This window comes from Microtus ochrogaster, chromosome 5, assembly GCF_000317375.1.
Source record: "Microtus ochrogaster isolate Prairie Vole_2 chromosome 5, MicOch1.0, whole genome shotgun sequence".
Lineage (NCBI taxonomy): Eukaryota > Metazoa > Chordata > Mammalia > Rodentia > Cricetidae > Microtus > Microtus ochrogaster.
In genome coordinates this window covers 56,335,576-56,348,694 of record NC_022012.1, presented here as the reverse complement: position 1 = coordinate 56,348,694, position 13,119 = coordinate 56,335,576, and the positions used below count along the sequence as shown (strand labels likewise).

Genomic DNA, 13,119 nt, shown 5'->3' with positions numbered 1-13,119 from the left:
CCCCACCTTATGTTTTAACCTATCAGGGCAAGCAGCTTCTTTATTTAATTAACCAATGACCTTCCTCCATCACTTCCCCTTTTTCTGTTAAAACAAAAAAGGAAGGCTTTAACTTTAACATAGCAAAATTACATATAACAAAACAGTTATCAAGTAAAAATTACAATAACCCAGGCACCCAGCTGCCTACACAGCTAGCTTAAGCTTATGCCCCGAAATAATTACACGGAAACTGTATTCTTTTAAACACCGCTTGGCCCATTATATCTAGCCTTTTCTCGGCCCATTTCTAATAATCTGTTTTAGCCCACAAGCTGGCTTACCAGGAAAGATCTTAACCTGTGTCTGTCTGGAGTGGGAAAATCATGGCGACTCCCTGACTCAGCTTCTTACTCCAAGCATTCTGTTCTGTTTTCTCCGCCTACCTAAGGGTTGGCCTATCAAATGGGTCTAGGCAGTTTCTTTATTAATAAGAAATCACTCCCACATCACCTGCCCAGAAGTGTGTGTGGTCCCTCAGGGCAGAGAGCGGGTCCCACGAGAAGGGTATGAGGCAGGAGGATGGCTCCGGGTGTTTTAGTAGAATACACATCAGCTGTCAGACCTTGACTGCACAGTGGGGAACTGCTCTTAACTGGAAGACAACGCAATACAATCATCTTGTTTTCAAGCAGAATGAGTAGTCTCCCCTCAAGTTGAAGTAGCAAACCAGTGCAAACACATTTCCAGGATGATGTATCCGATGTGAGGGAAGACAGTTTCCCTTCTCAGAAACACAAGATGGCGCCTGTGAAGAAACTGGGAAGCCATTGTCTTTTGGATTTATAACACCACACAGTAGTTCCCGAATCCGCGCACCCCAGCCTAGTGATGTGCCGTTTGCCAGGATTTTCTGTGTCTGTACCCCCTCGCCATCCTGTTCACACTTGTGGACCAGTAGCGAGCTGTTTGCGTACAGCCTGTTACAGATTTCCAACCTCGGGGTCACGTGCTTTCCAAGGGGTGTTTGGGGGACGGAGGGGGTGGAAATCTGTGTGAGGGTTCATTCTTCACACTTTGGGCTGCTCATTCCTTACATTTTAAGAGATGCACCTTCTCCAGTCACTTAGAAAAGGCAACCACATTTTATGTTTAACATGCTGTGTTGAAGACAGTGAATACTGGCATAGTGGATCCTTACCATTTTGTTGAGAGGGTCCCTAACCTCTGGTGCCCCTGAAGCTGCTGAGGAGCACACCTGACCCCTGGTGACTGGAGAGGGAACCTTGAGGAATCAAAAGGGTTAAGACTGAGAGATGCTTATGGTTTAGTCTCACCTAGAAGTGAGGAGCAGCGTTTCCTCTTGCAAACCAAACCGATGGGAGATTATTTCCCATTCGAGATTATAGCTGTGAAAGATCTGAGAGAAATGAAAATGCTGCTCTCGGTGGACACCAAAGTGTCCATCTCAGATGGGATATACATGGCTTACTAATGGTCCTGAGTAGAGGGAACTTGGCTGGTTGTGAATGTCCGCTTCTAGCATGGTGGGGGATGAGGAGTGGCCATGGCCTGCTGAGAGCTTAAGTGGGTGTCTCATCACACCTGCCACCCCATTCTCTATCCTTCAGTCATAACTATGAGTGTCAGCCGTCTGGGATGTCTGGGTGGAGAAACCCCTGCTGGCTCAGTCCTGGTCTAGAGATGCAGCGAGGGCAGCTGTGCACATGCCCTCTGACTATGGGAAGTCTAGGATAGTTTAGTCTGCAAATGCATGCTTACTGCATCAGGTAAGCATTTCTCTTTATCTCTTCTCTAGATCAAGAAGAAGCAGCAGGATGTGGTTAGATTTCTGGAAGCCAACAAGATAGAGTTCGAGGAGGTGGACATCACCATGTCGGAAGAACAGAGGCAGTGGATGTACAAAAACATTCCCCCTGAGAAGAAGCCTGCGCAGGGCAACCCTCTGCCACCTCAGATATTTAACGGCGACCGATACTGTGGAGTAAGTGGCTGGATTGTTCCCACACTGTGTCTCTTGGTTACCATAGCATGACACCGGGAATGTGTTCGGATCCTTTACAGTAAAGCAGTGACTTCAGGTAGCACCCGCTCAGGGTCCTGGGCCTAGCAGAGGGGGAAGCTCAGCACAGTTTGGAATTCTGCAGCACAGACTGGGGTTGGGGGAGGGATGCTGGAGAGTTGTGTGGCTGGTAACAGAGTTCAAGGGTGGCTGGCAGTCATCCACCCTGTCCCTTTCTTTGCTCTGGGAGGAAAGTGGAGAGTGTGTGTTTACTGTGATCTGGCTTTTCAAGCCTGTCTCTTCATTAAAACATTTTTGGCCCAGATTGAAGAGGTAATTATTCTTGAATCATTATTCCCCATGGGTAGCTGATTAGAAAACAGAGTTCATATTCAAAAAGATTATCAACAGAGGGATTACTGTGAATATTTAAGATCTGTTTTGGTGCCTTCCTGCTGGGTAGTATATGAGAAAGCAAAGTCAGTTTTGTCTAGTTACCCACTTAGCTTATTTCTTAGGCTAAGACAAAAATCGGAGAAACCTCTTCCTGCTGGGTAAACTGGGGTTTGCTTTTTACCATGGTTTTCAACTCCGCCCACATGTGTTTATTTCAGGAGTGCATTTTTTTAAAGGAGCTATGGTGCCGGGGTGTTGCAGGTGCCCTTAAGCGGCTGGGTTGTCATTAGGGTGGAGAAAGGAGTAACGGTATGTTGGTGGCTGTAGAGTCAGGGAAGAGAGTGGGAAATCAGAACATAAGGCTTCAAGACACCCGTGCATAGCCAGCTCAGTAGTGTGGTGAGCTGAGTCTGCACCCATGACGCTCGTCTGCCCGGTGTTGTCCATGGCACCCGCGGAAGGTTTTTTATTGCCTTAAGCCTCAGTGTCCTGGTCCTTAAACTCATTATGTACAGACTCCTGATCGCATCCACCCAGGTGCTGGGATTGCAGGTGTGTTCCCGTTCCCAGCTTTCCAGGCTCAGCCCCAGGAGTCGCCCCCTCATCTGCAGGCTCACTACCACAGAGCTACACACCAGCTGTACTTGTCCGCTCTTTGAGCAGGCTCATGATTGCTTTCAAAGCTCCTCTTAAATAAGTTATCACATAAAGATAAAGTCTGGGAGATTCTACTATAACATCAGGAGTTTGTACTTTAGTGGAGAAACGATAGAAACAAAGGGTGAGTACAGCATGATGGCCGGCGCCTAGGCTCCGTTTGGCTTCCTGACTAAGCTGAGGGACTATTGAAAGCCTTGTCAACTGCAGCCCAGAATAAAGCTGCAAGGATTGAGTTAGCCCAAAAGGGATTTCAGGTTAGGATGTGAATTTTCAGTCAGTGTGAGTAGACTCAAGTACATCTTTATTAATCATAATAAAAGCCATTTAATTGACTCATTTTTTGCCAATAAGAAATGGTTGCCTCCTCTTGTAGTGTAAAAATCTGTGCCTTGGGATTCATCGAGTTTTCAGAAAACTTTCCTTATCCTGCTACCCCCGAAGTGTTTCTCTGTGATAAGTTGTCAGGACCCGTGACGTGATGCTTGGCTGGGGGGAATGAAGTCAATGTGACGGATGAGGCAAATCTTCACAGCCCCTTCAGTTGTGCAGCACTGCCGTGGGACAGGTGGCAGGGATCGCTGTGGGGAGTTGAGTCCTTCCTGGGGGCAGTGCAGGGAGGGCTGCAGCTCGGTGAACATCTCATCTGTTTGCGGAGCTATCTTTCAGGTGGGAAGGTCCCACTCTATTCCACGGTAGTGCATCAGATGGGCAGAGACCACGGAACAGTGGCCGTGGCCCTTCTCTTCTGCTGTCAGCATGGCCACGGGAACATGCTTTAGAGATTTTCGGTGCAGATGCTAAGCTGGCCGTCACAGTTGTCATGAGCAGTCCACTTTTCATCGCACGTCACAATCCGGCTGAGAAATGCTTCGTTCTTATTCCACAGACGAAGAGGGCAATGGATCGAAATGGTTCGTTTTTCTTTTTCTTGTTTTGGTCACTTGGCAAGGCACCCACTTGGCAAGCTTTTCACCTTTCCTGTTTGCTTCAGTGCCAAAGAGGATTGGCTTTAGCAGTCGCTCTCAACTGGTCATTGTCAACCCCCGTGATCACCACTGTGCTCCTCATCTTGGAGCTCTGGCCCCCTTTGCACAACTGATTGAAACATCACCCAACTGCCTGTTCGTTAGCAGTTCCTGGACAAATGTGTTTGTTGTGTTGGGGTTGTCTCCACTCCTTAACCAGCCATTCTGAACTCAAGAAATCGCCTGAATTTGCTTTTCATCTATATAATACATATAAAATAGGTGTCTGGTAATAAATCATTAGCAAAAAGGAGGAAGAGATACATGGGCATTAAGGTTACGTATAACATAACCATATTTATTTAAGAATGTATTTCAAAAAAAATGTATTTCAGTATCAAATGACAAATTGCAGCAATGCAAAAACTGCAGGGATTTTTGCACCAGCCCAGTAAAATAGTGTGTCAGAATGCCCAGCACAATAGCCAGTGGCTGTCTTTCCCTGGGACGTTGCTGCTATAAAAAGGCCTTTGTTTTGTTTGTTTGTTTTTTTTTTTTGTGGAGTCATTTCTAGGCATAGAATTCTAGGACTGTTGCATCATTATCATCTGATTTCTGGGGACGTAACTCAGGTGTCAAGTGTCATTACTGGGGTTCCGTGGGTGTTTGTCAGTTGCTGCTGTTGCCGAATTTGAAGGTTTGGTGCACACATGTACATTCTAAGTTGCTTGGTGAATCACCAGTGAGTGAAGTATTTTCTGGAGTTCACTGCTGAGTGCTCAAGAAATTGTTAAGCGTGCCTCATATACTCTTCTAGTATTTCCTTGAAAACTTTCTCCTTGCTCTTGTTTTCCTGAGTGCCCATTCACTTGGGCACTGGGCTTTTAAGATTGGTTTTGTAATATTTTTTTATCTTTTCCTTCTATTGTCTTTGACTTTTTGTTTTCTGGAGGAGATTTCTTTAATTTATATCTTAATCTCCTTAGGGTATATTTTTTTCACATACACCCCTTTTCTTATTGTTTCCCCCCTTTAAGTGTTAAATTTTATGATATGAATGCAAGGCCATAACTCAGTGAGTGTCCTCAGTGTAATTCATTGACATTGGTTGTCTTCTGTAGCAGGCTCTGGTCCTCGTCTACACTGCTCTCCTCTCCCCCTCCCCCTCCTCTCCCCTCCCCCTTGCTGCTCCCCACTCCCTCCTTCCTCTTTTTCTTCCCACTTCCCCTTTCTCCTCCTTTCCAATCTCCCTCTTTTTCTTCTTTCTCTTTCTCCTCCTTTTCCTTTTCCCCTCTCTCTCTCTCTGTCTTGGTACTTGGATTGGGCTGAGGGCCTTGCATTTCGGGGGTCTGTGATTGACAGTTGTAAAGCTTTTGCTTCTAGAAGACATGACTGTTCATTATACCGTCTGACGCCTTAGAGGAGGAGGCACCGTGGGAACCGAACTGCTGTTTATGTAGTCCTCCATCTCCACTGCCCAGGCCCCTCACTGTAGCCAGAGTATCCACTGAGTGTGGCCTGAATGTTTTGGCTTCTGCTGGTGCTGCTGTTGCACTGTGACCGTCACTGTTCTCTGCCATCTCCATCTCCCCATTCGTCGCCTGCCTGTGTGTAGGCTTTTGCTATTGATGCTTAGAGTCGTGTCAGAAATGAACCACTGTTTCTGGTTTTCAGCTCCTTGTTTTGTTGACCTTTGGAGCGAAAAGAGGCAGATGACAGTTACTACTGCTGTGGCACAACAGTCTGCATAGGGTTTAGAACGGGGGTTTGTGCCGGGTGGATAAAGACTCTGATGCTGTAAAATAAGGCTAACTTTGTCCTTCTTCTTACCTCTTTCCGACATCTAAGCCTTTGCTCCACAGAGTGTATGGGACTTCTTTGGGTAGACCCTGCGGGAGCTGGCTTTCATATTGATTGAACTGTGCCAGATCAATGGCTGCTCCTCTGCTTCAGCAGCCAAGGTCCCAGGAAGAAGTGGCAGCAACTGCTGCCTGGTGTCCTGTCATATGATTGCTAGGGGTCAGGACCAGTAAAGACGATGGCTTCTCTTATCAAGGTCAAATAATATGACCTTCACAGAGCATCAGCGATGCAGCTGGCAGTGGGCTTCATCCCTCTACCTTCTTTCGTGCACCTTAAATCCCAGTGGTGGTTTATGAGGGTCTGATCTGGTTGGCTAACTTGTGGGCAATGTTGTATGGAAAGTGACAGGATCTCAACAGTCTGCAGAGTCTGCTATACCCAAGATTGCCTGGAAATGTCCTACTTAGTTTTAAGCTGGATAAAGCCTAGGGTAAGTACCTGCTAAGCTCCTTGGTAACCAGTGTGGGCACGGGTCTCCTCTCTGTTAGGATGTGGATGGCCTGTCTCCTGGGAATTCCCAACTGCTTGAATAGCTCCCAAGACACTCACTTCCTCCCTTGAATTGGGGGAATGATGGAGAAACATGGGAACTGTTGAAGGCTCATTACAGTAGTGCCTGTCCAGGAGGGATTTGGACCTGGCTTAGCTGGGGCTTTTATAACTGACCTTGTGGTGTGGCCCAAGATGTTCTTGCCTTCTGAGGCAACAAGAATTCCTTCTAGTTTAAAACTGTTTCTCCAGCTATGATGATTTTTTTTTTCTCAGCTTGTGTTACACCTCCATACATTCCTCCCAACAGCCAGCATCCTTGTCAAGTATTGGCAACCAAGACTCCAAACTGGTGCAGCTGTTAACTAGCCTGCTGGTTCACTGAGCTGCATCTCACTGCAAGGAGAAGTCTGGTCATGGGACCTGGCCCTCCTAGAGCTCTCGACCTCTTCTGATATGTTTTAATGTCTGATTTGAATTCTGGAAGGTGTAGAGGTTTTAAGCCTTTTCCTCTTTTGAACTGACTTGTGTGGAATGCAGTAAAAATGAGCATGCCTCTCCACAGAAGAAAACCCTCCCCCCTCCGGTTATCTCCTTCCTCCCGTTAGCACACAGATGATTCAGGACATCACGTGTTTATTTCTTGTTAAAACGTGTGTGTGTGTGTGTGTGTGTGTGTGTGTGTGTGTGTGAACTCGGCCACCTTAATGTGTGCAGTTCACTATTGAATTTACTCACATTGCTGCGAGCTGGATGCTGGGATATAGTGTCTGGCAGAATTGGAATTTTAAATCTGCTGGGCAGCAACTCCTCTTCGTCTGCCATTCTTCTGTATCTGTGAGTCTGACTGTTAGAAAGCTTCCTTCCCTTGGTGTCAGACCCTCAGGGTTCATCTGCGTCGTGCTGTTCTGTCTAAAGGCTGCACAGCATTGTGTGTCTGTCCCACATCTTGTTTACTCGTTCATCCATCAGTAGTCTTTGGGTTGCTTCTACTCGTGTGCCATTTAAAAAATGTTATTTATTTTTACTTTATGTGCATTGGTATTTTGCCTGCATGCATGTGTGTGTGTGAGGGTGTCAGATCTTGGAGTTACAAGCAGTTATTAGCTGTTATGTGGGTGCGGAGACTTGAACCCCAGTCCTCTGGAGGAACAGTCGGTGCTTCCAACCTCTAAGCCATTACCCTTCCCCCTCCCCCCAGCCATCTCCTGTGCCGTTTTGATAGTGCTACTGTGAAAATATCCTTTTCAGATTCTGCGTTCAGCTGCTTTGGTCTGTAACTGGAAGTGGGGTTGCTAGATTATGTGGTAGCTTTGGATGGATTTGCTTGCTTGTTTGCTTGTTTGTTTGTTTATTTTGGGGAAAAGCCAGAGAACCCCTTTCCATACCTGTTACACCAGCAGTGCCAGGAATTTCCAGCTTTTTTTATATTCTTACCAATGTGTCTCATTGTTAGTGTGTGTGTTTAAATTGTGAATATTCACTGTGGATTTAATTTGCATAACTGATGAAGAATTTGTCCATGTTCTCTATTCGCAGATTCTCTTTTGAGGGATGTCTGTTCAGTCAGTGCCTTTATCTTTCAGTCATCACCAGATTTTGCTGCTGACTTGGTGGAGGTCTTTGTGTATTCTGGATCATGATCCTTCAGGAGTTCCTGATCTGCTGGTGTTTCTTTTTTTTTTTTTTTTTTTTTTTGTTTTGTTTTGTTTGTTTTTGTTTTTGTTTTGCCTTTTCTCGTTGTTGATTGTGCTCTTCGATGAGTGAAAGTTTTCCTGTTTAATGTACCAATCGGCTGTTTTTTTTTAATCTGTCACCTGTACATGTGTATCCCTGGGCTTTTTTTTTACAGTGGCCATAAAGTTTTGGGTCATAGGTTAACTTAGGCCTTTAATGTTCTAGGCTATTATTTGTTTGTACTGGAAGGTTGGGGTTTAATGTTGTGTAAGGTTTTATTCTTTTGGCTTTTTGAGCGGCCTGCCACCCAGCTCCCAAGTAAATCATACACAAAGGTTTATTCTTACTTATGAATGCCTGGCCTTAGCTTGGCTTGTTTCTTGCCAGCTTTTCTTAGTTTAAATTATCCCAACCACCTTTTGCCTGAGGGCTTCTGTCTTTGTAGATTAGATTTCTGTCTACCTTTACTTCTTCCTTCTCTGTGACTTGCTGCGTAGCTGGGTGGCTGGCCCCTGATGTCCTCCTCTCCTTGTTCTCTTGCTCCTCTTCTTCCTCCTTTCTCCTTCTATTTATCCTCTCTGCCTGCCAGCCCCTCCTATTCTTGTTCCTGCCTCACTATTAGCCGTTCAGCTCTTTATTAGACCAATCAGGTATTTTAGACAGGCACAGTAACACAGCTTCACAGTTAATCAAATGCAACATAAACAAAAGTCGCACACCTAAAAATAATATTTTCTAACAGTCTAATTGTATTTTTGTTGCACAAGGACACCTACTCTTTCCCTACTGAGTGGCAGGCATGTGTCTATCATTAGAGCATATATTTATGGTTGCTTTTTGTTTCCACCAATATCGTACTATCTTGATTACCATAGCTTTGCAAATAGTTTGTTCAGGAAGTATCTTTTTCTAATGTGTTGGCTGTTTGAGCTTTATTTTACATTCCTTGTGATTTTAGGGGCTCCCCCCATTTCTAGGGAGGGAAAAAAACTACTCTTGGGATTTGGGTAGGGAAAAAAACTACTCTTGGGATTTGGGTAGGGATTTTACTCCATTGGCAGCTTGTAATGGGTAGTAGTCACACCTTAACAAAATTAAGTATTCCAGTCTGTGAACACAGGATTTACGTTATTCTGTTACTTTCATCACATGTTATATGTCCAAGTCTTCATCTTTCATGCTAGGTGTGTTAGAAACACTGTATTCTTCTGAGGCTGTTCCCAGCCTTCCATTTTTGCTGTGTAGAAATGAAGCTGACTCCTGCGTACAAATGCAGCTGGCTACCAGTGTGTGCAAATGCAGGTGACTGCCAGTTTGTACAGATGCAGCTGACTCCTGTGTACAAATGCAGCTGACTACCAGTGTGTGCAAATGCAGATGACTGCCATTGTGTGCAGGTGCAGCTGACTGCCAGTGTGTGCAAATGCAGCTGACTCCTGCATACAAATGCTGCTGACAGCCAGTGTGTGCAGATGCAGCTGACTGCCAGTGTGTGCAGATGCAGCTGACTGCCAGTGTGTGCAAATGCATGCCAGTGTGTGCAAATGCAGCTAAATGCCAGTGTGCACAAATGCAGCTGACCTTTTTGTGATGATTTTGTGTCATGTGACTTTTCTGAATTCATTTTTAGTTTTCTCTTTTTAAAAAACTAGCACTTATAAATTTGTATAGGATTTAAATCACAGTAATCAGTTTGTGGACTAACCATGAAGGAATAAAACACATATCATTAAATAGTCAAGACGTGTTTGTGAAAGTCTGGCTGTAGATGCGGCTGCTCAGTCAGGCATTGGTTGACAGTGGGGCTATGGAGTGAGTGCAAAATACTGCTAATTAGAGCGAGGCCCCCCAAGTCGGGACCCACGGGCCACCACTGGGGTAGCTCGCGGCCTGGACGCTAGGGAGCCCTTGCACAAGCAGTTTCTTTCTGAGGAGAACATGGCCACCCACTTCTCTCGACTCAGCCTACATAATGACCACCCCTACTGCAGTCCCCCTGTGACTTTCCCCCAGGTCCTGCCACCACTCAGGAGCTCTTGCCCAGAGCTGCTTCTGTGGCGCTATCCTGGGAGCCTGATCCCTGAGGCCCTCAGGCTACTGAGGCTGGGGGATACCCCCAGTCCCTTCTACCCTGCATCCCCAGCTGGGGACATCATGGAGCTCTAAGTGCTGACAGCCAGTGTCCCTCCCCACCTTGTTCCCTGACAACAAAGACCAACAACCCCCCCCCCAAAACCCCCAGAAAGAAGAGGTCCTTCCCCCTGTAACAGGATAGATGATACTGAACTCAGAGAAACCCTGAATGGGAAGGGCAGCAGCTTGGGAAGGGGAAAGTGTCACCCTATTAGAGAATAAACATTTCTGAGCAGTTAAAAAAAATACTGCTAATTACTCAAGAATAAAATCCTTTATTCATGTCAGGTCTTAACAACACAGGGCAGCCTACCTGAGATGCATTTGGAGGTTTTCTTAAATGAAAGACAAACTGGCCTTTCCCATTAGACAGTTTAAAGGTTATTATTATTATTATTTTTTGTTTGTTTGAGGCAGGTTTTCTCTGTAGCTTTGGAGCCTCTCCTGGAACTAGCTAGATCAGGCTGGCCTTGAACTCACAGAGATCTGCCTGCCTCTACCTCCCCAGTGGTGGGATTAAAGGTGTGCACCACCACCGCCCAACCAATTTAAAGGTTATTAATGTTTAAAAATTGTTGAGTTTTTAAACACTCTTTTAGATGATATTTATAATATCAAATGTGTGCCTAAGTATTGGGTCCGTTACTAACCAATCAGAGACTATAAGGTATTTCCCAGTTTGTTCAGGAGTGACTTGGGACCCGCTGTGGCTTCCTTCCCACATAGTGCCCTGGGGATTGAGGCCAGGTGACTATTCCTGAGATTGCTTGAGCCTGGCTTGGCTGTTTTTCTGGAGGAACAGAAAGTGTAACTGTCCAGCAGGGGGTGTGGTGCTATCCCTCCCCTCCCTTTTCTCTCCTGTAGAAGGAGGTGAGCCTGCACTGACTGCAGCAGAGCTCACCTGTGTCTGCAACTGTACAATATTCAAGAACAGTATTGCTGCAAGACTGGGCTGCATTTCCGTTTTATAAAGCGCAAAGCCAAATGCACGACAAGCAAGTTTACCTAGCCTGCCTGTAAACCTTTATGGTGAAATCTGCTAAAATTGCCACCATTAGACGCTCATCTATCCCACACATATTTTCCTGGGAAATTTCATATTAATTTAAAATTCTGTCGTGTGTCAGCACCATCTGTGCGAAAGACCAGTTATCTAATCAAGGAGAGTTTTCTTCGTCAGCTGCTGGGCCGCACACGGTATTATGTGGCAGGCACCCTTCCAGGTTTAGTGGGGAGCAGTGAGGGAGGGGCGTGTGATTTGGTTCTCGCCGCCCACTGCTCAGCAGCCAGCGTTGGTATTCTTTGCAGCTTTCACTCTCCTAACCATGGTTTTTATTTTGCTGTCTATAAATGTTTAATCTCCCATTTTCACCTCACTGAGATGTTTGCCTCCGAACTGTACAGGGATGCGTCCCTGGGATGTGACCGTCATGAAGATGAAGAATCGCGCTGTGAATGCTGAGAGCCTTCAGCCTGGGGGTTTGAGGCCACCCTTGTTGCAGTTGTCGGAAGTCATGTCCAGACGGGTGGTTTCCTTTCTGTTTACATTACTCTTCTGAGCCATTTGCAACTAAAGGCAATGAAGAAAGTAAAACCGTGTGGACAAGAAGGGCACATTAATATCAGCATTGAGAGATCAAAGCTGGTTTCTGGAGGATGGGGCGTGGAAGTTCCTGCCCTGCCCCACCGTCCTTCATATGCTCCCTCCAGGCCTGCGCCCAGATGCCACCTTCGCACGGAGCTTTGCCTCCTTGCTTTCTGCTTTACTCATCTTGGACAGTGTTTACTTTTTCTCTGAAAGATAAAGGGAAACTGGCTTCCTTACAGTTTCTCATTGCTTCTCGGTTTTGATACATGAATACACGTTTACACTCGACGCTGCTGAAGCTCGTTACCTGCTCTTCTGCAGCTGTAACTCCTGCATAAACGTGTAATTTCTGCTTATATTCGTGTAATTCTGTAAATACTGTTTGCAGAGCTCTTTAGCAGTGTGGCCAGCCAGTAAGATAATCTTATCTTACTAAGTCCCATCAGTTTAAAGAGAATGGTGCAAATGCCAGCATCAAGGGATTCTCATAAGAATGTTGAACACTCACTCTCTCCCACTCCCACTTCTTTGGCGAAGATGCAAAGAATGTACTAATTCTTTTTATCCCTTTACACTTCTGTCTACAAAAGTATTCCACTGTTGTTGAGTTTTTCGTGTTATTGTTTGTATTAATTTTCATTCTTACTGGATAATGTCTGGATAATTTCATTGGCCACAGATTTAAAGTTATATCCTACCAAGACAGGTGACTTCATTTCCTGTGTTCTTGCTCTGGTTGGAAGAACTTGTGTGTGCTGCCGTCAATTCTTAGGTTGGCCTACCTCTCTGGAAGACTTTGAGGTGTTTGTTTGTTTGTTTGGTCCTAAGTTTTGGACTCTGCTGCCTGAGAACCTTGTGCTCAGCAATTGGAAGGACTTTTCAATGTGAAAATCAGTTCCCCTCCTTTGGAAAAGTTTTCTTATTTCTTAGACTTTTCATTCTTTGCCTGTCCACCTGCAGGATTTGTTTTATTTGTTCAGTGGTTTGCGTTTTTTTTTTCACTACTAATTACTCTCAATCTTGATGCTGTACTGTGCATGCAAGTGACATTCTTGAGTGTTGTCTAGGTCACTAGCTGAATGGATTATTTTTTCAGCTCTACATCATTCTGTTTATTTAGCGATCAGATTTAATTTCTAGGAATCCCTTTGCTGTTGTTTTCATTTCTCCTCTAAAAATAATGTTTTGTTCTTGTTTTATGGATACAGCATCTTAAATCTTTCCAGGGATATTGATTTGAAGTACATGGAATGAAGGTTTTCTTCTGTGGCCTGCACCTTCCCAGCTCTGATTCTGGCTGTTGGTCTTTGACTTTTCCTTTTAGGAACCCAGTGACACCCCCCCCC

The 13,119-nt window shown here is 45.3% G+C and overlaps 1 protein-coding gene and 1 pseudogene across 1 annotated transcript in view; both read left to right on the top strand.

Annotated features, from left to right (window-relative positions):
• Positions 1-13,119, top strand: part of Sh3bgrl2 (SH3 domain binding glutamate rich protein like 2) — a 56,947-nt gene that overhangs the window by 30,110 nt on the left and 13,718 nt on the right. Inside the window, exon 2 of the mRNA XM_005347559.3 lies at positions 1,799-1,984. Coding sequence (XP_005347616.1) covers positions 1,799-1,984 — 186 coding nt within the window. The remainder of the gene's footprint in view (positions 1-1,798; positions 1,985-13,119) is intronic.
• On the top strand, positions 2,817-10,223 carry LOC101995915 (annotated as a pseudogene).